General features: G+C 38.9%; 1 protein-coding gene across 6 annotated transcripts; it reads left to right on the top strand.

Annotated features, from left to right (window-relative positions):
- The first annotated feature begins 2,176 nt into the window (after nucleotides 1-2,176).
- On the top strand, nucleotides 2,177-21,484 carry TMEM196 (transmembrane protein 196). 6 transcript variants are annotated; one of them, XM_017823829.1, is made up of 5 exons: nucleotides 2,182-2,539; nucleotides 14,096-14,152; nucleotides 15,981-16,235; nucleotides 18,126-18,199; nucleotides 20,646-21,484. In XM_017823829.1, the coding sequence occupies exons 1-5, from the start codon at nucleotides 2,393-2,395 to the stop codon at nucleotides 20,650-20,652; spliced, it is 540 nt and encodes a 179-aa protein (XP_017679318.1). In that variant the 5' UTR covers nucleotides 2,182-2,392; the 3' UTR covers nucleotides 20,653-21,484. The 6 variants fall into 6 exon arrangements, with proteins under 6 accessions (XP_017679320.1, XP_017679318.1, XP_017679316.1 ...); XM_017823827.1 differs by having other exon boundaries at nucleotides 2,188-2,557; XM_017823828.1 differs by having other exon boundaries at nucleotides 2,252-2,551.
- The last annotated feature ends 4,845 nt before the right edge of the window (nucleotides 21,485-26,329 follow it).

Raw genomic sequence — 26,329 nt, 5'->3', positions numbered from 1 at the left:
TGAGGTCTTGCTTAGTTCTTCACCTCTCGGCAGTCTGGAGATTAGAAAGTGGGTACCCAGCAGAGCACTTCCTCTCCTGCCATTGGATTCCAGTTTTATTGGATCCCTGTTTTAATAACTGTTGCATGAAGTGATCTCCATCTAGGGCACACTTTTCACAAGGTCTCTTTCCCCCCATCTTTCTGACAGCTTATTATGACTGAAGTGGAAATGTTACATAAAACAAGCTGTTTATGGAAATCTTATTTCTGTCACATGAGCTCTATTCTGATGTGACAGGCACTCTATCTCTCTGTAAGTATTAAGTATATTAATTATATCTGTCATTATGCAATTCCTCTCTTATCACCACTGGTTTTTATAGACCTGGTAAAATATACTCTGAGCAGTAAAATCATTGCACCTTAGCACACTTCAACGTTTATAACAATCTGACATAATAAGGATACCGTCATTGCAGAAACACCTTCCTACACCCATGTGGGTACTTGAAAATCTGTGCTTTCTCCATCCTCCTACACAAATATAGTAGCTTAGGAACTTTTATGCTGTGCCTTGATTTTTAATGATAAGAGATGTCAGGTGCCATTTAAAACATAAGAAATGAAAAGGGGACAATTCAGCTTTAACTATAATGCAGTTTTCCTTCAGATTTAGTTACCTGTTCTACTTCCGTGAAGTGGTAAAATTGTGAGAAAATATGAAACAGCTGAAGTTTTAAACTAGAAAGCATTAAGATCCTATCTCAAGACCTCTTCCTCTCACTCTGGAATACCTAAAAAAACATAAACAGCTTAAGGTGAGAGACTTCAATGACAGTCTAACGCCACTCGCAGCAATTAAGTATTCAAGATTTCTACAAATAAGGACTAAACTCTGGGCTGTAATGGTGGATCTAATCTTCTCAAGCATATATAATGCCTATTCTCAATACACAAGACAGGTTGCGGAGTCCAAAGAAGTAAATTCAATCAGGACCTTGCTAATCTTATACTCTTGCTTCTAAATTGCACCGTAAAATTAATGGACAAGTCTAGACTGCCCTTCTGGATTACAACACTTGAATGTAGGCTTTATATACAGGTTACGAATTGTAATTTGTGATACAAGGATAAATTCTATATATATTTTACTTAGAATAAAAGAATAGCATGTATATAGAGAAAATTAGCTAAATCATTCAGGATACCAATGTTTTTGAATCCTGATCTAGATTTGGGGGATACAATTTTCCAGATAGCTCTTTTGCCCTCTTGTTAAGGTGAATGACCAAAGGTTAATTACCTATGTTTAGGAGAGCCAACGTACTAGATTGAGTGTCCATGTGTTACTATGTTGTGCAACACATCTGGACTGTAAAACTGTAGTCAGAGTGGCAAAGCATTCTCTGTATCTGAGGCACAGTAATAAAGATTGATATCAAGCAATCCAGTATGGCTCAAGTAACAGCCCTGGATCTCTTGTTCTGTTTTGCTTTGTTGCTCATTTGCTTTGGGACTGACACAGTTCTGTCCATCGTCAGAGTGACAGGAATGGCTACAGAAATTGGTATTTTGGCAGCAGGGTTCTGGAGAAGATCGGAGTTTTGCAGTGGTGAGACACGACACGCTCCAGACCTCTTACTAATAGAAGAAGAAAATGGGCTTCCTCCTGAATTTTCACAGCAGCACCTGGGGGGAGGGAGGCCTGCGCACACACCACTGAGGGGGTCACCTTTCGCGCTTGGTTGCGCGGCGGGAGCTGGCGGCTGGATCGCCGCGGCTCCCGGTGCTGCGGGCAGCGCGGCGGGCGCGGGACGGCGGAGGTGTGCGGGGAGCCGGGGGGCACCGGGGAAGGTGCCGCGCCCGTGGCCCCGGGGCGGGGCTGCCGTGCGCCGCGCCCCTGCATTGGGTCTGCGTTCATACATAAGTATAACCGGGGTGGGCTCGCCACACTGCTCTACCCCCCGCCCCCAGCCCAGGAAGAGAAGGGGGAGAGAAACAAGACGAGGAGGGGGGGAAAAATCCCGGTGAGGTCATTCCAATGAGAGCGCAGGAGGCGAGCAGACAAGGTCGACTTTCCCGGTGGAGGCGCAGCCCCTAAGGAGCGCGGTGCCGCGCACCCACCGCCGTGTCGGCACCTTGGAGAGCTCCACCGCGCCGGGGCCGCGCTCGGGGCCGCGCTCGGGGCCGCGCTCGGGGCCGGCGCGGCGCTCCCTGCGCGGGGCCCGGCGGTGCCGGGGCCGCCCCGCCGCCCCTCGGCAGCGCCCGTCGGCCGCGGATGCGCCGCTCCACCCCGGCTGCCGCCGAAGGAAGAAAAGTTTGGGGGCGACTTAGGGCCGCCGGAGCGCCGGAGGAGAAGAAGGATGCGCGGTTTCCCCGGCTGATCGGGAAGGAAGGATGACCAAGGGAGGATGTGCACCAGCAGTCAGATCATCGGGAGCCTCCTGGTGCTCTCCGTGCTGGAGATAGGGTTAGGGGTGTCCAGCGTGGCCGTGGGGGCGGTCAGTTTCAGCCTGGTCCTCACAGAGCATAAACCTCAGCTGGGAGACTCTTCTCCGGTATGGAGCGGGGTGTGTGTACGTTAGCCATTTCACTCTCTCTTTAACTCTTTATGGTGATGGTCAGACCGTGCGAAGGCACCCCCCTTTCCCTTCTCTTCCCTTCCCTTCCTCTCCCTTCCCTTCCCTTCCTTCCCGCGTGTGCATGCTGCGCCGAGAGCCTCGCCGGGTCCATTTCCGATGTGCATGCGGTACGGTCTGCACAGTCGTGGGGCGGGAGGCACGGCGGGGAGAGATGTGTGTGTGTGTGTTGGGCGGGGGGAGACCCCTTCTTCCTCGCTCCTTTCCGTTTTTCAGTCTTGCTGTGCGCAACTGAACTTTCTATGAACCCCTTCTCACACCTGGGAAAGCCCGATGCCTCGAGTGGAACACGGGCCGTAGCTTACAGTCTTTAAATTGACTGCGAGCTTTGCTTTTTAAAAAGAACAGCCCTATCCCTTACGAGGAGACAAGGAGACTGTTGGAAGGTGTTTTAAATTAATGTCAGGGGTATGTCAGCCGAGTCCCAGGCTTCTGGAGGAAAAAGAGAAAGAGGAAATGGGAAAGAAAAGGAAAGATATGTTCTCATGACCTGGACATCCTGAGCTTCTTGTAAAATGAACCAAAAAAAAAAAAAGAAAAACCAATAATGGGTTAATAGAAGCAGCATGTTCATATCAGAGAGCATTTCTCACTTCTCAAAATGTTTCTTTATTTTTCCTGTTTGAGATATGCATGTTTCTAGGAAGAATTTTCCTTCAAATGGTTATTTATATTTATAAAACAAAGAGAAGAAATATTGAATAATCAGCCTAAACATGAGTGGGCATTTTTGAAGTCCAAGTCTGGTTTTGGCCAGCTTGGATTTTACAGCAGTATTTGTAAAAGGATTGTTTTGAGTTAACATGAGAAATGCAAAACACTCTTGATTGTTCACCTGCATAACCTCCTGTAATTTATAGATTCATTCTGACAAAGTACTTCATGTAATATTCTCACTGTCAATAATTATTAATTATTGACAACAGTCATAAATATTTTTGGCAGTATATAAACATATAAACACAAACATAATTCTGCACTGCAGAATAGGTAGGCGAGAAGTGAAAATGAAGACCAGATCAGATAAGACAGTGGCCAACAGGTAATGATATTGTCAAAATCACTTCAAAAAGGGAGGTTTCTGATCATTGCTGATGAAGAAAAAAATTACTTACAAACATGTGTCTATCTGAAGATTTAATGACAGAGGGCAATATCCTGGGTTTCACTTAGTCAAAGAGCTTTGATCAGTCAGTCACATCAGTATTTTATGCAGTGATTGTATTTTGTGACAACGCTACCATAGCTGATATCATTTCATGACAATGCACATTTCCTGCACAACTGCCTCATTCATTTTTATGCTATCTGTACTACCAGAATTTGTACTAGCCATAGATTAAAATCTGCATTAGATGTTGGCTCCAAGGACCATATAATCAAAGCGAGACAGATATAGGATAAAAGAATGTAAGGGAGTATGATGAAACAACAAAGCAAAACTGAGTGGTATAACAGGTGGTTGCATTAACACACCAGCAGTTTGGCTGATTTCAAGCTGTTCATAGGTAGAGTTTTAGAGAGGAGTAAGAGAGAGGACAATAAAGCGTTTTTGCAGATGTTTATAGGAAATTATCCTCATGTGTGAGTGCAGAGGCATAGAAGGGAGCCCAAAGGGACTTGTTTGCAAATGTAACACAGGATGCCCACAACCAGAGCCAGCAGAGGCTGGCATGGCTGGCATGAAGTGCTGGAAACTGAGGAAAAACTATAGGTTGGGTAGGCAGAGAAAGGCCTTATAGAAACTGTAAAGTGGAAGCAAGCAGCTTATGCTTCATGTAGCAGAGGAAATGAGAAATCACAGTAGCATGTAGAGTGGGGTGACATGGCTATGAAGGCTTGCTTACTTTTCCTAGAACTAAAGATCTGTGGTCTAAATTGTCATCATTATAGCACTCTCTTTTGTACTATTCCAGCACTTCAAACTGTCTGTTAGGTTGCATTCTTCTTACTTAGGGCACTAGCAGCTGAGACAGGAAAAGAAAGGGGCCAGAGATTTACTATTCTCCGGGGATGCTTATGGACATGGGTAACTAGATTCAAATTAGAACAACTGGAGAAAGGTTTGTTTGGACAATCCTCAGGATTGTCCTGTTGCAGAAGTGGCACAAGCCACCTTTCTGTTCACTGGATCTTACACTGAGTTCATGTTGCCTGTATTAAAGAATATATCTTCCATAAAATATATTATTTTCTTCTAATTCACATTCTTGAATCAAGGTTTTCCTTTGAGAAACATATACTAAGGAAAATAAAGGGACATTAAAGGAAAAACTAATTCTTTGACATGTTAGGATGCAAGGCACTTAAGTTGAACAGTGTCATGCCTTCTGTTTTAATTTACTTTGAAATACGCAGAAAACCTTTGACCCTGTTCTATCCTTTTATGTGGGTGTAACTCAGCAGAGACCCAAGTTCAGAAGGAAGTAGATGAAGATAGCATCACCATGGAAACCTTAACCTGAATTCCTAAAACTTGGGCATCTTAAAAATCATGCACATTCTATCTTCTATACTTGCCTCCCTGCAATGCTTTGCATTTGATGAACTTTAGCTCTTTTGTTAGAAGAGTTTTTCTTATTGTTCACTGTCTCCAATCAGACAGATAATTTACGAACATACCTGTCCTTAACCATGTAAATCCCATCCATAGGATTAGAGATACAACTGAAGTTAAGCATGGGCTGAAGTGATCTGATCATTGCATGCCCTGCATATAAACAAGCCAGTGAAAGTCGAGTAGACTAGAACTAAGAAATTGAAGGTCTAGGCAATGTCTACATCAAAAATGAGTAGAAATGGAAAAAAAATTTCTAAATTTGTTGTTCTCATTGGAGTTGAACTGGATTAAGATAGTAAGAGTTGTTTAAAATTTAGCCAAAAGAAAACATCTGAAGGTGTGACAGACTTCTCAAATTATCTGGAGCATGTGGAGACAACTATCCAATTTACATCATAGCCAATCTGTCCTTTTTTAAATAGGCCATGGCTGCTATATTGAAAAAAACCCCACCATAAAAACAGTCCCAAATACCCAAAGGTGCACATGTTGTTGATTTCTGAATTTTCTTTCTATTATGATTTATTGGGATAAAGTATTCCACAGGCTGTAATCAGTGTTTCCCAGATTTCTCTCTTTCTCAAAAATTGAAGTATATTTCTGAAATCCACCATTCCAATTCAGTTATATGACATACTATAGAAATGATCCAATCAATGAGAATGCTGAACCAATAACACTAACACAGTAAGAATGACAGCATCCATAGCAAAGGCTTTTGCACAAACAAAAAAAAAAATCAGAAGATAATAATCCAAAAAGTATTCCCAGATATTTTTTAAGCGGTCACATACTTTCACATCTATATTTAGAACATAGTGGTTGCATCACTATCATTATGAGTAGCGACTAGATACACACACGTGTATGGTTCTAATCCTTATTTATTCTGCAGTGGTGAATAAATTATTGCTTTATATGAGGCTCCCTCACAGAGAGAGAGAGAGGCAGAGAGGGAGAGAGAGAATGAGAGACAAAGGCCACATCTTTAGGCAAATATGCCATCCACCTTTATGTGCAAGAGAGATACCCAATGATTCATTTATGGCTATGCCTCTCAAGAGTAATTGTTTCTTCCCTTATTAAGACAAATACCTAAATATATTTGAGAGATATGCATTTTCTATATGTTGGTCTGGCTGCCTGTCTGTAAATAGAGGCAGAATTATTGTTTCCATGATTTTTGGTTTTAGCACAGTGGAAGTCTGCCTGCCCATTAAAAATCTGCATTTATAATTTGCCTACAGAAATTTGTTCCAAGATGGCACTTGAAATATTTGACTTAAATGACTTTTTTTTATCCAGGATTTGAGGGAAAAGAAAAAGTGTAAGTCTGTATGGAGCTCTCCCAGAGCAAGAACATCATTTTAGACTATTAAATCAATGTTGGTGGCCTAAAATTTTAAAACACTAAATTTTGCACTTAGTTTTTACTCCTGCCAAGTTTCCTTTGGAAAGAACAGTCAAACTATTTTTTTCCCAAAAAAATAACACTAAAAAAATCACATTATTATTCAGCATGCTGACAAAATGCAGATGTGATCCTACTTTATTTTAACATGTGCACTGCATTTTCATCAAACTGACCATATTTCTGTCTGGCTCCCACTCCTGATGAAATGAATCTCAGGACTTTCAATGAGCTCAGTGGAAGCGGGGAAGAGTTCTGTACCTATAGATAAGGAAGGATGTACCAAATGTGGGAGCTTCTTGCCTCGCATGGAGTCAGGATATTTCACTCCAACTGAAGTATTTCAGTAGGTTTTCCTTATCATTCAGAGACTCTAGAGGCATGAACCAATCTGGAAGATAGTCTGTCTAAGGGGACTTGTAGTTCCTAGGTTGGATTTAGAGGATCTGTTGAATATAGGCTGATTTAAGCACACGCTTAAATGTTTTGCTAAGATAAGACTTTAAATCACCTACAGGGAATAATCTTTAAATTTTTTTATTTTTTTTTTGAGACGTAAGGAGTCTCAAAAGATAGAAATATTTGATAGAAAACCAACAAAAAGCATTATTTCTATTTTTTATTCTGACAGACTGTAAACAAATTAAATAAATATTATTTTGTGCTGAGAATTTAAGTGTTTTTAGAGATGAATAGAGGTTTTTTGAATCACTGATAGCAGGTAGACTTTCAGATTCAGAGACACACTTCTAAATTTCCTTGAGTGTTTCCAAAAACCATTTCCCATCTGTGCAGGTCTAGAATCAGATGAATGGAAACACTAATTACAGGGACTGGGATAGAATTTAAACTGCTTGAATATGGCTTGAATCAGTGGAAATTGTAGCAGCACCTGAGCTGATAAGACCCAATAGCACACTGCCAGATCAAGGTATTAGCTCAGTTTAGACATGTTTTAACACTATGTCTTACTTATGACAGACCCTCCATTCAGCATGACAGATTTGGTGGAACACAGGGTTGGGTTGTGGCAATGCTGTTGCTGCTGGTTCTGTGCCTGGATGACTTTCAACCAACTACCTAGGCTTGCTCTTTTTGCCTGTTGTAATTTTTCTTTAGTTTGATGCCTGTGTTTTCAGGAGTGGATTCTGTGCCCTTTATGCCTCCACTAAGAAAACTTAATTCTTGTTCTGAAATACTGCTTTGAAGAAGAGTTACAATTAGAAATACCTCCTCTGTTTAGTTCATCCGTTAGAGATTTCAACTTTTTCTCTTTTGGATGGAGTTGAAACATCATTATTAAATACAGTCATCCTTTCCTTACATTATTAATTTCAAATTCCTGGTTATTCTCCTGGAAGTCACGTGTTTATGCAGCTTTAGTATATAACACAGATTGTCTGGTTTACTACCTGACAAGGGTAAATAAAAGTGAAGCTGTTGACTGTCTTGATGGTTCAGTCTTCCACTCTTCTACTTGAGGATCATTTGAATAGGTATGATACACTTTAATTTTCACTGTATTATATTCAATTTTAGAATAATTTCCCTTCTTCTATCTCATCAGACACATATGGATGACCCAGAATGACAGAGGACTTTTCATGGAGTGTGTATAGTGTAGTGGTCTTCTGTGTCATGAACAATGAGTAGGGATCAAGCAGTCCTTATATTCAACAGGATTTCTCTACTATTTTGTTCAGTCTGTCTGCAGGAAATTTTTCCATGTAAAGTTTTCATTTTTTCAAGAGAATTACACTCATCATTGCTTTTGCCTCTTCAAAACAGAAGGCAGAAAGGTTTCTTAGCTCCAATATATAAAATAAAGATAGTCCCTTTTCTTCTACATGGTGGGAAGCAACAAATCTTTGGCTTCCTGCAAATATAAGTAAAACTGAATCTTTTCTTCAGACTACCAGGAAGAAAGTACCCATTTTCCAGGAGAACGTGAAAGAGGCCAAGTCTTTTGTTCCAGAAAATATGAAATAGAGATGGTTCCAAACCACAGAACTTGAACCTAAATTGAGATTTCAGCCTCCTTACCAAAACTTCTGGGTGTTTGGATCTGAGGTTTTGTTTCAAGCCAGTATTTAATATAAAGTAAATTAAAGCAGGCTCAAAATAAACATTCCCCTTTTCTGGGAGGTCCTTAGGTTTTTATTCCAAAGTTCAACAGACAAAAAGAGAGATTTTCCAATATGCATATTGGAAAATGCAGGCACAGCTGCTGTGGGAATGGCAAAGACTCTACCAATGCTACTGCATCACCTCGCAATCACACAGTGCTATCAGAGTGATTCTGGCTGTGATAGTTCCCTGGTGAATCATCACTGAAAGGGGGATTGAGGCACTCACAGTTCACTGAGTCTCTATGTAACTTTAATGCTTTTTAGTGTCTTTCTTTGGCTTTTTTACCATTCACCCAGTAGTGGTTATGCCCCTGTCTATTATTGGATGATACACTCTCCCAGAATCATAAGACCATAGAATAAGGGTTGTAAGGGACATCAAAGATCATGTAGTCCCAACCGTCCCTGTCATGCACAGGAACACTCCTCCTACTAGACCAGGTTGCTCAAGGCCTTGTACAACCTGGCCTTGAACATTGCCAAGGTTGGGTCATCCACAACCTCTCTGGGCAACCTGTTCTCATCATCCTCATAGTAATGAATTTCTTCTTAATATATAGCCTAAATTTCCCCTCTTACAATTTATACCCATTACTCCTTGTCCTATCACTACAGCTCCAACTAAGAGTCCCTCTCTGGCTTCCCTGCAGGCTCCCTTCAGATGCTGGAAGACTGCTATGAGATCTCCACACAACTTTCTCTTCTCCAGGTTGAACATCCCCAACTTTCTCAGCCGGTTTTTGTAGAGGAGGTGCTCTAGTCTTCTTATCAACTTTCTGGCCCTCCTCTGGACTTGCTCCAACAGTTTCAATACATGCCTGCTCTGCTAGTTTTGACACAAAACATCATATATATATATATAGGAAGTATGAATAAGTCTGCAACCAAAAGTAACCCTAGGATCAATGGGGATTGGTTGTAGTTAGTGATCTATGTAGGTTTTTAAGTGAGCTTTTTGGATATTTTTTAGCATTTTATGTTTTTTTTTTTCTTATGAATAATAATTAAAATGAAAGTCCAAGAGTGAGACATCTGTTTTTAAACAAGTCTTAGCTGAGGGTCCCTGTCTGGCTCCCAGGTTATTTTGTAGGCCTTATTAGTTTTGCTTATCCTAATTAAATATTTTAGTCTTTTTCTCTGCATGAATTGTGAACAATTCAACAACTGAACATTCTTTAAAAGGAGTTTATCTTCAGTGATGTATTTCTTTTCCACTTCTCATTTACTGTATTTTCAGAATAAGTTTGTTTGCCTAGCCTACCTAAGGTGTGACATGGTTAGAAAATGTAACTACATTTAAAGAGTCCATGAGGTTGGTTGGTAAAAATTGATCGAGGATAATCAATAATCAAGTAGAAAGGAGCAAGTCCTCACAATGACAGTGTTAGTTAGTCATGGGCAAACTGTAGTCCAGAGTAGCTCAATAGTTAGAAACCAAGTTTAACTGGTATGACATATTACTACGAAGATGAAGCCTTTCAGGATAGCCAGGAACAGACAGAGTGTAAAGAAAACGGAGCCTCTGGTGACTCTATTCCAGTTGGCAGTATTATAAAATAGAAGATTTCTAATTGAAAGACAAACAGGGACAAACACAGGAAATTCCTTTGCAGTTGATTTATATTCACATCCTTTTTCTGGTACAAAGAGCTAGTGTAGTTTCTCCCATCCAATTTTCATTACTGCTGATCACAACACCGGGACATCAAAAATTTTACAGGAAATGCCTATACCACAAAAAAAAAATAAAATCCCAAATCTCTAGCTATTCTTTCAAAAACCAGAGAACAGAGTCTATCACATAGACTATCACATAGTCTATCACATTTCCTATTGAAATCCTAACCTTTCTAGAGGTCTCCACATTGAGAAGCCTGCCTAAAGAAACTCTGTATGAGCAGTGTTCCTGAGCCCTGTGTATTACTAATTCTCTCTCCATAAAGCAGGTTTCCACTGCTCCCAGTGAATCAGCCTTAGAAGAGAGTGGTAAACTTGGCTCATCATTTTCAAAGCTTTGCATGAGGTTTAATTGCCTGACACTGTGGCTCAAATTCATCCATTGGTTTTAGTTGCAAAATGCCTGCTGTCATAAATAAATAACCATACTGGGTTTTGAGCAAGCCTTTTCTCTATGAATGTAATACACTGTCATCTAAAAAATCCTCAACCTAAATAACATTAATCTTTTGATACTGCCCAAGTGCTTTTATTCTGAGGTTTTTAACATATTCAGGCACATAAGTGCATTCAGTTTCACAGTTTGTTTGTCTCATAGTCATATGGATTAAAAAACTTAGGCATGATCATCTCACAATTACATAGAAGAACATGGAAGAAGCAGGAACACCCAACTTCTCTGAGTTAGAATAGAATAATTTCAGTTGGTTGTCTGTTTAGTTCTTCAACTGAGGAACATGTTATTCCTTGTGTATGTGTATAAATACCGTAGATGTAGAGAAAATACATACAGAGTATACATGACACAATAAAATATTGTCATAAAGTAATAGAATTTTCCAAGTTGTAAGGGACCCATAAAGATCACCAAGTCCAACTCCCTGCTCCCTGTTTCTCCTAGTACTAAACCACATGATTAAGAGCAGCATCCAGAATGCCCCTTGACCTCTGACAGGCTTGGTGTCATGGGGAGCCCCTTCCAGTGACCAACCACCCTCTCAGAGAAGAATCTTCCTTTCATGAAACTTCATTCCATTTCCTTGTGTCCTATCAGTGATTATTAGAGCAAGATCAGCACCTCCCCCTCCACTGACCCCAACTGAGGAAGGTGCAGACTCTGTGGAGGTCACCCCAAAACCTTCTCTTCTCCAGGCTGAAAAACCAAGTGACCTCAGCTGCTCATTGTAAGTCTTGCCTTTGAGGCCTTTCATCATCTTGGTTGCTCTCCCCTGGACACACTCTAGTAGTTTGATGTCCTCCTTATATTGAGGCAGCCAAACCAGCACACAGTGCTCGAGGTGTAGCTGTACCAGCGCAGAGCAGGGCAGGACAATCCCCTCCCTTGCCCAGCTGGCAATGCTTTGTCTGATGGCTCCCCAGACACAGTTGACCTTTTTTGCTGCCGGGGCACTGCTGACTCATATTCAACTTGTAATCGAGCAAGACCCCCAGATCTCTTTCCATGTGCTGCTTTCCAGTTTCTTGTCCCCCAGTATTTATGTATAACCAGGATTACACTGTCCTAGGTGCAGAATCCGCTCCTGTTAAATTTCATATGGTTGGTGAGTGACAAACTCTCTAGTCTATTCAGATCTCTCTATAAGGCCTCTCTACCCTTGACAGAGTCCACAGCATCTCCTAGTTTAGTATCATCAGCAAACATTAGGAGTCGTAGATTAGCTCCATTGTCTCTAATTGGAGCAGAATTAGAGCATTCTTGAAACAATGGGTGACCTACTCTTTCATATTCTTTCAGCTTTGAAGGCAAATTATCAAACTCACAGTTTTTTAAACGAGTTATTGTATCGTACTCTACTGATTGTATTTTCGAGAACTCATTAATTTTTCTATGTACAAAAAGTTCCTTTCAATCCTAGTCATTCACTACAGAGAATAACTATATTATTAATTCACTTTATCAAATCTGAATGAATAGAATTTAATTACAAAGATGTCTTCAATAAATTTATTTTGAGGTTTCTGCATTAATGCTGAGAAACACAAAATACTATATGTGAAAATCTGAAGCATACCTGTTGAAGGCAATCTGCAATGACAGGACTGGGAGTGAAACTCCAAAACTTCACAGAAAGCCTGAGTGAACACTTACAAAGCAGATATGATGAGCTGAAATCTCCTCTTCTTATGGGAAAGGTGTAAGGGGAGCATTACTCATTGGTGATTTTTTTGTTTTGTTTTGCTTTTTTTCTGTTATTATTCCAGTCAGTGGGCTCTAGTAGCAATTACCAGTTGTATGTCCTGGTATCTCCTGAGCCATTCAGCATCATGATATACATGACCTCTCTGTAATAAGACTGGTATTAAGCTCACATCCCATACTTAGTGTAAAGGTAAATAATACACAAAATATAACCACATTTATTCTGGGGAACTGATTTGATGGGTCTAACTTAGAGTAAAAACTTAGCTTAGATATATGCATGAGCTACTTTAGTTGGAGGGAGATAAACTATGTATTAAAGCACCTCCTCAACTGAAATGGTGAGGTTGCAAAATTTTAGAGTGTAAATGAGAGGTAACTGTAAGACATCACACAGATCTTGAATGCCATATAGAAACCGCCTAGGTTTTTGTGGTTTTTTTTTTTTCATTTCTTATGTAACAGTCAGGTCTGCTCTGTGATTTAATCTTAAATCAAGGTCAATCACAGCCTTTTGCTAGAAATATTGTCTCAGTGCTAAAAGAATGTGGAAAAATCCAGTTTTAAAACTACAAAATTACTTCCCAATAGGGGTGTAGGGTTAGCTTTGCTGAAAATAAGTAGCCTAGATTTCTTAATAAAGGAGTTTATGAGGTATCAAGGAAATCTTTTGACAGTATTATTAACACCTGGAGAAGGCCTTATTGCTTTCACACAACTACTGTATTTCCTACCATGACTGCTCCCTTGGGGACTATTCACTGTTTCCTTCATTAAACTTTTCTGTAGGAGGAAAAAGAGACATCAGAGAACATTATTGGTCTTTGACAGAGGTCACTATAAAGCATTAACATCAATTCATATCAGATGTTAGGGAGCAGTTTTGGTTTTGTTAATTAGTTTTTGCCTAATGCTTGATGCCACAATTAGCAGATCAGTTTTTGTGAGGGAACTACATAAAACAAAGTACAGGTACCCTCATGTTATCTCTTGCAAAGTGAGTAGAGTAACCACCCAAAGGTGTACTCATATTTACAGCTGCACCCACAGAGGTGACTGAGTTACATTCTTGCCCAAAGTTCCACTGTTTTGAAGACAACAATCCATGTATGATCCCTCAGTTCAGATGGTAGGATCACAACATTAAGTGCCTAAGCTATACTTGGAAGAAGATGATTTGGATCACTGACTACTACCTTGCTAAACTTTTCTGAGGGAAAAAAAAAACAACAGTAAAAAGGCATTTTTTTTGCTTGCAACATTGGGTTTTTTTCTCAAGTTGTTCGGCCAAGAAGCTTAAAATTTGGATTTCCTTTCTTATGAGTAATCATGCACATTCTCATTCCAATTTCTTATCAGATAAGTATGTTTATGGTTGAGCTATAACTTCCTGAAAATAAGGTTTGTGCTAAAAATGCTGACAAGTCTAATCATTGCCTAAACTACTGTTGTGGTTACCACCACAGTAACACAGCGAGATTTAAACTTCGTATCTTAAATGATTAAATAATTGTTTGTTGGGGTTTTTTTCTTGCAGTTCCTGCTTTGCGGCATATGTGGAATATTGTGCGCCAAAAAAAAATCTGGACTTGTTGTAAGTTTTTCCACTGCATCTATAGCACATAAGTATATGAAAGGCATACTTATCTAACTTGAACTCTTTACTAGCGGCTTTCTGTGTCCAAGTGTTTTTGACAAAAACTTAAACAAATTTCAAGTCAGCAATCCAAAAATGCAATCAGCACTTTGGGATACTCAAGCAAAACAAAGCAGTTCTGAAATGGCCTATGTAGGTCATGCTATTTAAGCCACACATCCCTATTTATCATTTTCTGGATAAACTTGGATAGGAAACCTTTTGACACAGATGTATATCATGTCAATAAATGTTTCTCAATAACGTCACTGGATTGCATCTTCTTCAAAAAACAATACTGGGCTGCCATCTCAATGAGGCTGCTGACCAAGTTTGATTCTAGATATCATAGCTGTTAAGTATTTTAATAAGTTCATTTTTCAATCTGAAATATGTGTAAGCGATGGTAGATGTTTTCTGTCTCTTCTAAGAATCAGAAGTACAGTCATTTTTCTGACTGCAGCAAAATGGTGTTATTACTACACAAGTCACAGCAGAACTTTGTAATAGACATGATCCTATTGTAAGTGACAATGCCTTACTTAATTTTCTGTCAGCTTGATTATTCTGCCACATACAGATGGAAGTCACATAAAACCAGTGTAAGTGCAAAGGGAATCAAGAGTTCTCTCAGATTATTTTTTAATATCAATGAGTTATCCTAAACCCTGTTACAATGATAGCCTCATTTCTTAAAACATGCGTACCATATCCAGTTTCTAAAAGCTGTCTGTTCTGGTGGTCTCATGGAATAGTCACTTGGCAGTGGACTGCAACAGACAGCCTCAATGCCACATTCCTGATGAAATTCTCATCCCAGTTGTGTACAGAAACAGTCTGTAAGGCTCCATAAATTGTTGCTACCACAGTAGATAAGTACATATACAAAGCCATACTGAGAAACATAAAGACCCTTCTAGATCAACATGTGACAGGTCAGTAGTATCAAGGGAAGTGAATAAGACTTACTCTGATTAGTACTGTCTCCATAAGAAGGTCCTTTGCTCTTGAGCCATTTGTGTCTCAAGTACATCCTGAATCAGGACAGCATCTTTGCGATTAAAAGCAGTAGGAGACCTTTAAACGTCTCATTAACTGCAGCCAGTTTCACAGCCTTCTAAAATTCCTAGAAACATTTTAATCAAGTTAAAATCAAATAAATCAAATCAACCAACCAGCCAACGAAACACACGGTCACCAAATTAACCTTCTGTAGAGCAGCATCACAGATTTCTCTGTTGTTTCTCTTGCTTCTTTGACCAGCACATTCACATTGAATACTTCCAAAGTCCCCACAAAAGCTGCAAAAAGCCTCCAGTCTGCTGTCTGACTGAATAAATTATAATTGAGCAGGAGATAATCAGATGGCACAAAAAGCAAGAGATTGATTACAAACACGTGAGCCATTCACTCCTGAGGCGTAGTGAGAAACTGCACAATAGAAAATTACAACACATTCTGTCATGTTACTGTTCTGCATGAAGAGGTGGAAATCACATTTATGTCCTAGCAGTCCTTCCATTGACTAGGTTTTAATATTACCTACTCATTTTATCCAGCTTTATCTTACATGCAAAATCAATATTAACTTTTTTATACCAGAAAGTAATGTGTTCTCTTGGAGCAATGTGGGAGCTGAGGGAGTTAAAAACAAGTGTCTGTGTGGTGTTTTGCAGCCAGTGATGTTATCAAAGAATTGAATTATGGTTAGTATCATTTTTTATATGCATGAATCCATCTCTGAAAAATGTTACTGTGACATAACTTCTCTTGTCTCTCCTGACAGATGATACTTTTTTCTGCCTGTTGCATCTGTGGACTAATTGGAGGAATCTTAAATTTTCAATTTCTTCGTGCTCTGACAAAGAAGTCATCTGCTCTCTATTCTTTGCATCTTGCCTCCATGTCTCTTGCATGCATTGGAATTGGTGGTTGCACCCTTTCTTCATGGCTCACTTGTCGGCTAGCCAGCTATGAACAAAGGCGAATGTTCTCAGAAAGAGAACATTCATTGCATCACTCCCATGAAATGGCAGAAAAAGTGAGTTGTGTGTCCTCCCTTATTTGTTCTGCTTCTCCTGAAATGTTACTGTATGTGTTAAAGTTTACAATTGGCAAGAGGTGTATTCAGTTTTCTGTTTTATATGAGAAAGAGCTTCTGGGACATGAAATGCTGCCATTCTGTGTAAGCTTCATTATGTTGCATTATATGGAGCTATTTTTAGGTACTGTATATTTTCAGTACATCCATTTCAATGAAGTACATCCATTTTCAACATAATTCCATTATATAGCTATTCAAGGGCTTAGCTGCTAAATATAGCACTTCATAAATAATGTGAAGGCTTATTAATATGGATTATCATGTATTTTACTGTGAAAAAAAGCACAGAATGCTTTCTGTAATCACATCATTGCATGCTTCCAGGATTTAATCAATTTCTTCCTCTCCCAAGTACTCAGCTTATAAAGTAGGTTGTTTAAACACACAAGCCACAGTTCACAAACTTAGATAAGCAAACCTAAGCATCTAAGGGCATATTTAGACACATAAATGAAACTGGACTCATTTGCAGCAGCACTGAGCATTTGCTTCCTTTCTCTATTAAAAGGAAGCTCAGTAAGGTGTATAGGAAGGAACATGTTTAGGTGCTGAAACTGAAGCTCTAAAAGCTGAACACACAGGGTAAAAATAATTAATTGAACGGAATTCTTGAAATCATCTCCTTGACTTTACAGATATGATTAATATTTAACTCCTTAAATGTTCACTGCTACCCTGTGCTTTACATTTGGACTTATTATCCAATGCCTTTCATTTGCGAAACAAGTAGAAAAGAGAACAAAAGTCAAGTGGACTGCCCATGTAACCTCCACAGGCAAGTCTGCATTACAGTTAAGTTCAACAGTCTGTATCATATCTACTAAGACCTCTGAACAGCAGAGCAAGGATTAATTCACTCAAACTATAGAATGTTTTCAGATTCCCTGACAAAACACGATATAGCAGTTAATTTTCCATTTAGTAAAAATGACTTGTCACTATTCTTTGGTTTCTTAACTGAGATGAGACTCCAAGTAGAAATAAAGACTGAATTCACCTTAGATGATGTTTGAAACATGTTTTAGAAAGATGATGTTTTAAACGTTTTAAAAAGTTAAATAGTTAAGGTTACAACAGTAACATAAAGCAGGGTGATAAAATCAAGAGAAGAGATACATTTCTCCATCTCATTTTAAAATTAAGTAGAATTCTGATGAGCTATGTAGGCAAGTATGGTCATGGTCTTGCAGATGGTAGGCTAGATCTTGACTTTCAAAGAGGCTCTTCTCTCAACAAGGACAAAGATGAGAGAAGAGAAGGAAAGGAAAAAGAAATGGCCCGGGAAGAAAAAACTTTCAAGATAAAGAAACCTGCCAACCCTACCAATTTGAGCTGATGATGACAATGTATAGCAGTAGTTCAATGCCTACTTTCCTGGTCTGTTGATTTATTGAGCTTTCTGATGTTTAGCAGCAAGGACTGCCAGGTGTCCACATATCTTGGGTGAATGGCCATGACACATGTGCAGAGCAACTCTATTACACACGCTCAGCAGATGTGGGATGTGCCCCACTGATGGTGGACTTCCTGCATGTCTTCTGTAGGATCAAGTATGCATGTGCAGATGGCTTGATCTGGGACTTCCTAGACCTGTGGACTGCCTGCTACTGGCAGGGTTGAGTACATTAGCTCATGGCATGCCCTAAAAATAATGAAGGCTGCTTAAAACCTTACCTCAAATTAGGCCCAGATCTAGAAAATAGCTTTCAAGTGTTTCATATATAAGACTATTTTGTATATTTATACTGATATACAGTAATATAGACATGTACTGCATGTGCATTTGTTTGTGCTATATTTATTGTATAATTGTTATATTTATATTAGAGATTGAGGGGTATTGAAATAACCGACCTGCCCAGCTGCCCGGTGATTCCCCCGACACCAGAGTTACCTCCAAGGTACGCTGAACACTAGGGAGCTACCATGTTGTTATGTCACTTCAGGAAGGGCCACCTCTAAGAGGAAGTCATAGTTTCAGCTAATCAAAATTGGCTGATGCTGTGATGTCACTCTGAGCCAGGAATGGTGCTTCCAGGTAGTGACATAACTCTACGTGGTGAACGCTGCAATCCGGAAGTAAGTTGAGTATTTAAAATATTCACCCTAGTTATAGGCATCCAAATACTCTTATTTGGATGTAACCACCATTGATACACTCTGCTTCTAATCTGTGTGCTCTTAATTCCTTGAATTTAGCATCTTTTTAAAAAAAATGTATTAATACCTTTTTTTTAATAGGACTATTGGGGAAAAGAAATTATTTTCAATAGTTTCTGAAATTATGATGATATTCTAATAGCTGATATCTGCAGAAGATTCAAGTGATAAAGCTGACAAAAGGAAACTTACTCATGAATAGCCTTCTGACAGATCTTTGCTATCAAAATATGACTGACTGTTAATTATGATTAAAGGGATTTGGTATTCTTGGTCCCTTTCCCAGCTGACAGATTTCTTCAGGGTAGATCCAATAAAGGCTTTAGGCACCTACAAATAAGCAAAACATAATGCCTTGTTTCAGAGCAGACAACCCCCAAATTTGGATCCAGAGTCCAGTGTTAGGCATCCCTGTTCCTGTTCAGTATATCAGGAGAGTAAGGCACCATACAAAAACATCCAACACCATCATCTGCAAATAGAGACTTGGGCGGTAGAAAATACTCAAAATTCACTAAGTTTACACACTTTATTTTCTGCGAGGCTTATACTTGATTTAGGAGTATTAACAGGCAAGGCTACTTGGTTTGATGGCCCTAAGCTTACTTTGTTGAGAGGAATAGGACACCCTTTCTTTCAAACGTAGCTGGTAATACCTGAGACAGGAGGCGTCAGTGCTTCCATTTTATGTTAAACTCTTAAGTTCCAGGCTCTGCTTCTCAAATATTGTGGATTAAAAGAAGAGAGAGAAAGAGCAAGGCTAGTAATAAAGACAAGGTTGCATAATTTTCTTCTCTTTACCAAGAATCTCAGCTACTAAGCTATAAAGACAGGCTTTCTTCCTTCCTTTTTCTTTCTTTGTTTCTTTGTTTCTTTGTTTCTTTCTTTCTTCCTTCCTTCCTTCCTTCCTTTCTTTCTCTCTCTCTCTTCTTTCTTTCTTTCTCTTTCTTTTTTTTCTTTCTTTCTTTCTTTCTTTCTTTCTCTCTTTCTGCCTTTCTGCCTGCCTGCCTTCTTGCCTTCCTTCCTTTCTTCTTTTTCTTCCCTCTGTCTAGGCCAATGAATCTTTCTTCACTTTTTTCATAGAAGCTTCCATGCGAAGGGGGACAAAAAAATCCCTTTTATTCCGGTTTTTCTCCAAGTGTACCTAGGAAGAACAGAGGAATTAAATCTTTCCACACAGAGAAGAGTTTCTGGTCCTCATGCAACTATTTTAGAACTAGTTCCATAGTGGCACCTCCACCTCATCTACCTGAATTTTAAAAATACCCCAAGCTGCACTTTTGTGTATGCCCATTCCTCTTGGCATAGTTAGATGTTCTCTGTCATTAGACATAAGCAGCAGATCACTTATTTCTGCATCCAGATTCAATTTGGAATGAAATAGGGCTAGGACTGCTCATAATAAGGCTGTTCTGACCATAAACTCTGTGTGGCTTTGCAGCCTTGAAGGTCAGGGAACTGCTTAATTACTGTAGCCATCTCCATGCTTAGGCAGCTGCTAAGTGGGTATTGTTTGGATTTCAATTTCAGAATTAGAAAATCAAACTCCAAAGAAATCTTGCTTTAGGATTCTGACTCATGAGCAGGTCACCTTACTCTGGGATGACTCACCTTCCACTGGAGTAGCAATTGCTGAACTGCTAAAAATTGTAGACTGGCATATTAAGGGAAAACCAAAATCAGGCCCATCCCAAGGGAAAGCAAGGAGTTAAGACCCTCAGATCCTGTATGGATCCAGAACCTACTTCCTAAATGTCTATCTCAGCAAGCATTGAATGGCATCTGTTTATGGCATGTCAGCACAGAAAAGTGTTTGAATGGTAACAGAGACTTAACAACCATCTTGTTCTTTTGTAGATTAGCACAAAATTGATGCAATTTCAAAGGACAACATCAAAAAACTTGCACAGATGCCACCAATGCTGTATATGTGGTCTGAGTGTAACGTCCAACTCAATCACTATCAATGAGTCTATCAGCTTTCAAATGTACTTAATTTATGTAGGAAGAAATCTGATTTCTTTTTTTTTAATAGCAAGATTTATCAAGCCAAATAAAAAATGTGAAGTTTTTCTGAATGTTTGAAATTCAGAATTTGTTCAAATTTTATTAAAACCTTAGCTAACTGAATTTTGACGACCATAAAATCATTCTAATTTTAATTAGTGTTTTCTATTCTTGTTCCAGGAAATGACAGACAATCTAAGCAACGGTGGCCCACATCTGATTTATAATGGAAGTGTATATTAAAGAGATTTTTAAAAGTTCCATGGAAAGAAGTGGTTTTAGAATTTTCTTCAGGAAAAAAAAAAGACTCCAAGAAATTGAGAAAATGGAACTATCTTAGCTTTTATGGCTCAAATGTCACAACTGCAGACCAGCACATTTGCAATTCCCTTTTAGAACCATGTTCAAAATTTGTCTTCTAAACATTTTGCGGATATACAGTATTTATTCACTTCCTGGCTACTGTCTCTCAGTTTTTTGTCTGAATAACTTTTCAGAATCGTGATAGTATTTGAAATAGACTTCTCAAGATTCTTATTCTCATGAAGACTCAAAAAACAGAAAAAAAAAATTAAACTGGACCACATTTAGCCAGCTCATAGAAGGCAGAGGAAGAATGGCTCAGGGGGAATCTTATTCTCCTCTCCACTTAGCAGCATCTAGTGTGATATGATGGCTTCAGATCATGGCATGGTACAGCAACACATCTGCACAGTCTCCCTCCACACATTTGGAATGCATCCTGCCTCAGTTTTCCTATCCTCAGTAGATCATATCAAAAGAGAGTGCAAATTCTTCTTCCAAAAGGCTCCCATTTCATATACAGAGAGTAAATGAACAGTGTGCTGAAAACAACACCAATGTCTTTGTTTTGAAAGACAGAATGCTCTAAGAATGCCATAACTCAAAACCTCAATAATGCCTTGTTGTAAAGAAATTGTAAATATTTCCAATTTGTGAATGAAGTATATTTCGTAATTTGTTCATAAAAGATGACAAATAAAATGAAAACTGAACCAGAGGCTATAGAGAGATGTTTTGAGGTTTTTTTCTTTTTAGAAAGATCTTGCAAAGCTTAACTATCATGCTTGCAGTTTTGCACAACATGCTGAAAAGTTCCTAAACGGATAAAGCAAGCTCAGAAAGGAAAAAAAATGAAGGCTGAACAGAGGCATGGTCAAGGTCAGAATATACTGGCAATTCTTCACACCCTCAAGAGAGTTTGGAGTATATTAACACAGTATGTATGTTAAGAGAGCAGCTTTAACTGATCCCAAACTTTATTGTAGGACCTACTGGCTCATATAGCCATGAAAAATGGAAGATTCAATCTGCAACAGAACATACACAGCATAATATTCTTATAAAATATTCACATAAAATTACTCATATGTTACATAGGGAGTATATGACCATATTGTAAAGCCCAGCACTACAACACGAGTTTGAGATGTGAGCATTACTGATGACTGCCAACATTTGGCAATTTATACCCATATTCCCAGAGAGGTATGGAGTCTTATTACTTTTTAAGCTGTGCCATAAAAATGTCTATAAATTACATTAACTTGTTTTGTGAATCTATATGGTATAAAATCATGTTTAATTCAACTATCTTAGAATTTTTCAAGTCTCTAAGGGAGTTTCCTATCTACAACATGGGAAACATCTTCACTGCTATTTAAGTCTCTCACTTAAACTTCATGCAAATTAGTTGGATGGCTAAGCCTGTGAGTCAAAAAAGGGTCCACATTATAAGGCTTTTCTTCACTTACTTACTATTCTGAAGGTATTTTGAATCTTCTCAAAGACCCTGATATACTAATATTTATTACATACATTAGAAATGGCAAATGAGATTGTTCAAGTTCATAAGAATACAGATACTGTCATAGCAAAATAACTAGATATTAGGGCATTCTGCTCAAGGAGATGCTCCCCCTTCCAGGTACTACCTAGAAGTAGTCTACTACTTAGACTGTCTCCTCTACTACATTCCAGGTTTTTTGGGCTCTTTATAAGAGGCCATTGCACTTTCAGTTTGACGTTCCTCTTCCTCTGCAGCAGGAAACATGGGATATATCTGTCCCAAGTACGTGCCCCTTACAGGAGCATTTTTTCTGCAGCTCCAGACACAGTCTGCCAAGGCAGGACCACAGTCTAAATGGGCTGCAGGGATTCATATATGTTGAAAAATCTACACTGAACATACAACCAGAGGAAGTGGTTGTGTAAGATTCCTTTCCCCATTGCATCAGTCAAAGAAAAATAAGAGTAAGTTAAAAAATTACTCAAAAATCCACCTCAGAACTACCTGGCTGAGGTTCATCACTAGCTCTGTAGGACACCTGCAAAATCGCAGTTCTTGCTGGGGTCTTTTGTGGCACCTCAGGACTTAGAGTGGTAGCTCCAAATCCTAGAGTAATTTGGAGCTGCAGTTCAGAATCTGCTAAGGAATGACATGAAAGCACAGACCATAACACCACCCAGTTACTTATTACAAACACTTTATTTCCTGGCATGTTAGCAAGAGTATGGGATAGTGCAGGGAAATGGATGATTCTTATATAACCAACACAGTAGTGCAGTACAATAACCACTTTCTTATGCTTTGGAAAGGAAATTAGGATATATTCGCTAAACTCACAATGTTAGAAGCCCTACTGTAACTTATGAAATACAACTACACCACTTCTGCTGCATTTCAGGAGGTGCTGGAAGGAGAGAGAAGAGATCTGGGCCCCAGATTCAATTGTTAGGGTTTTTTTTCCTTCTTTTGGTGCCAAGCCTGTAGAATTCAGAAAAACTGGCTGGTCCCTGCATTAATAAAAGCCTTGAAAAGCAAATCTGGAATTCAAAAGACTTGGGAACAAATGTGACAAAGACTGCTTTCATCTGAGACATAGAAAGAGGATCAGGATTCTTAAGTTCAAACTAAATGACCATAATATATGGATGAAGTAAGGGAATTTTAGGAAAAGTTTCACTTTGTTTAATGAAGTTTTGTTCCACAACTGCATACAGAGTTCAACTGCAATGGAAACATTTTTTGTATGTTTTTATACAAACTGTATGTTTACATACAACTGATACAGTTGAAAGGACATTCATTCCACTTATCCAACTGCATGAAAAACAAAACTTCCAGTTTTCAGAATGAGACCAGCCAATGTATCTACACCAACAGCTTGAAGGCTGGGCACCAATATTCATTTTAATCTAAGTAGGATGAAACATGTATTGCTGTTGACGCAGTTATGTCTGATTCATGCTGCTGGAAAAGCAGATGCTGGCTCAGATTCTCTCAGAGATAGTCAGCTGTTATTTACTAGGTCAAGCAACACTTCCTGAAGGGACTTACTTATTGAACTTTGTATGTAGGACTTACCTGATAAGTCCTTGATGTATGTTTTATATTTTAGGCTATATTTTAGGTTATACTTTGCATTTCATTGAACCCCAGCTGATGAGAAACACACACATGTTTTGAATTTACAACAATCAACAGTTCTTATTGAAAACTGTGCAGAAAAGTATGTATAATATGTTTTAAATCTCTGTCTTGCTCTATCTTCAATATATATTTGTTGCATTAGGACACATGAATTACCCTTCAGATGGTCTGGAAAGGTATGAAGAACAGTGGAGCAGACCACATTCAATAGGAAATTGATATGCATAAGCCATAATCACAAATAGTCATGCTTGTACCAGAATTTTCCCTGAGAGTGTGATTTTGAAGACAGAGTGAAAAGACGAGTATAATGGTTTAAGCCATTTTTAATCCTTTCAGATTCCAGTCCCAGGCAGGTTAAGGAGTTAAAAGGAGCCTCTTAAAATTAAAAGCTTAGAAAAATCTAAAAGAAGACTGGTATTAAGGCTACCATATCATTGTAGATACTACTCCATAATCTTTCTGCCTAAAATGTTTCTAGCTGGCTTTCCTTTTCTGTATTAAAGTGACATCCTTAGCTCTACCATAAACCTCCAACACAAACCAGTCAATGTGTACAACCAAAGCTGTTGTACATGTACAATCTGTTGGACAGATTTCAAAGAATATTTTTAGAACTTGTACAATGAGTAACCAGACAGACTCAGTCTCCGGGGGGGGGGAGGGCAGAAAAAAACCCCACCAAACCAGAATATATTTCGTAGAACATAATTTGATGCTAAATCCATCCTAGTTGAATATTATCAGCCTGAGAAACTCTAAATGACCTTGTGAAACTTACTCAAAAAGATCTTTTTTTCCTCCTAATTATAAAATTATGAAAATGCAATTTGGTGTTCTGAAGGAAAAGAAGGAACTGATGAGATAAATCAGTAGCTGGAATTTTAGAAGGTGTGTGCCTGTAGAGACTTGTTTGGCCATGAAAGTGTTTTTCTGCTACAGAAAGAAGCAGCTTTGGCTTGGAGCAAAAAGTCTAGAGGGCTGCACCAAGGTCTCTCTTGACACCTCTCTTCAAAGTAGTCAAAGAAACATCGAAGACACAGCACAGGCACACCTACTTCTGCCAGACAACTTACAATAAACTGTGCAGAGCAGCCTCACAATTGCTCTGCAGTTCCCACAAATGAGCTCTGAGCATATACGACAGTGGTAGTTTTTTTCGGGGGGTTCCCCTTACATTACATTATATTTGATTTACTGTAAGGTATCTTTTATGTCCTTTAAGCACGGAGTCACAGCAGACTGCTTTAGTGACTTTCACATCAGTGTAATTTTGCTTTGTGACCAGTAGAATGTTTGGGTTGGTTTTTTTTTTCCAGAGATCGCTCTGAAATGTATAATCCTGCCATAAACTGCAAAATGTGTCTTTCTAAAAATATATGCAGTTATGGCATTTTGAACAGATTGACCAGGTTAATTAGTTAAAAATAACTCTACATCCAGGAAAATAGCTGGCTTGATGAACCGGCATAAAGTGCAATGGGAACATGTTAGGAAGGCAGGGAGGAAGAGGGACCATAAGGACAACTGAAAGAGCTTTGAACTGCAAAGTGTCACTATAATGCTGCATATAATTCCACTGATATGTATATATACCACTGACAGGTATATGAGTCAACACGAATCCTCTCTGTACTCTTAAGAAAGCATACATAGATTTAAAGGAGCTAAGAACCATTAGGATTTCCTGCCCTCTTTTGCATCCCATTACTAGTAGCTAGCGTGAGACAAATCAAATTATGTTACCAGGATCACAAACTTGTCCAGCTCCTCTGCCACAACATCAGTGAACCCTTTTTTCTCCTCCTCCAATTTAATCCTTGTTGAAGCTGGGAGGTCATGTCTTATATCCACCCTTATTTCTCATCTTCTCTTAAAATGCAGTGTATCCTTCAAAGTGCTTAGTATTGAGTCAATTCTTACTTTCCTTGCCCAGAGAAAGCAAACACTCATCATTGCCTTCATTTTACAGTGAGATTGCAAACAAGGCAACTCTAAATCTAAACCATGAAGTCCAAACATGCAGACTGACAGCATTAAATTCCTGTGGTTTACTACATTTACTGATATCATTGCTGTCTTACCCCCTAAATCCAGGAATAAACTCCAGGAATGCTGACAGATACCATTTTTCTGAGAACTATTTATTAATTGTGTAGTGTCCTGGAAAAGTATGTGTATCAGAGCTCCTTTGGTAACTATAACACATAAAAGACAGTAGGGTAATACTTATACCCACACTATGGTGGCAGCAGAAGAGATCTTGAAATGGTCCAAGAGTTCTGGATTTAAATGCTACCAAAGGCATGGGATTCCGTATGGTCATATTTATACAATGGATTGTTTCGCTTCTATTTTCTGCTTGCTAAAAATAATATACAAAACCATGAATAAAACTGTTGAGTTTGTA

The sequence above is a fragment of the Lepidothrix coronata genome, unplaced genomic scaffold (genome assembly GCF_001604755.1).
Source record: "Lepidothrix coronata isolate B3197 unplaced genomic scaffold, Lepidothrix_coronata-1.0 Scaffold106, whole genome shotgun sequence".
Classification (NCBI taxonomy): Eukaryota; Metazoa; Chordata; class Aves; order Passeriformes; family Pipridae; genus Lepidothrix; species Lepidothrix coronata.
This window is presented reverse-complemented; position numbering and strand designations above follow the sequence as displayed.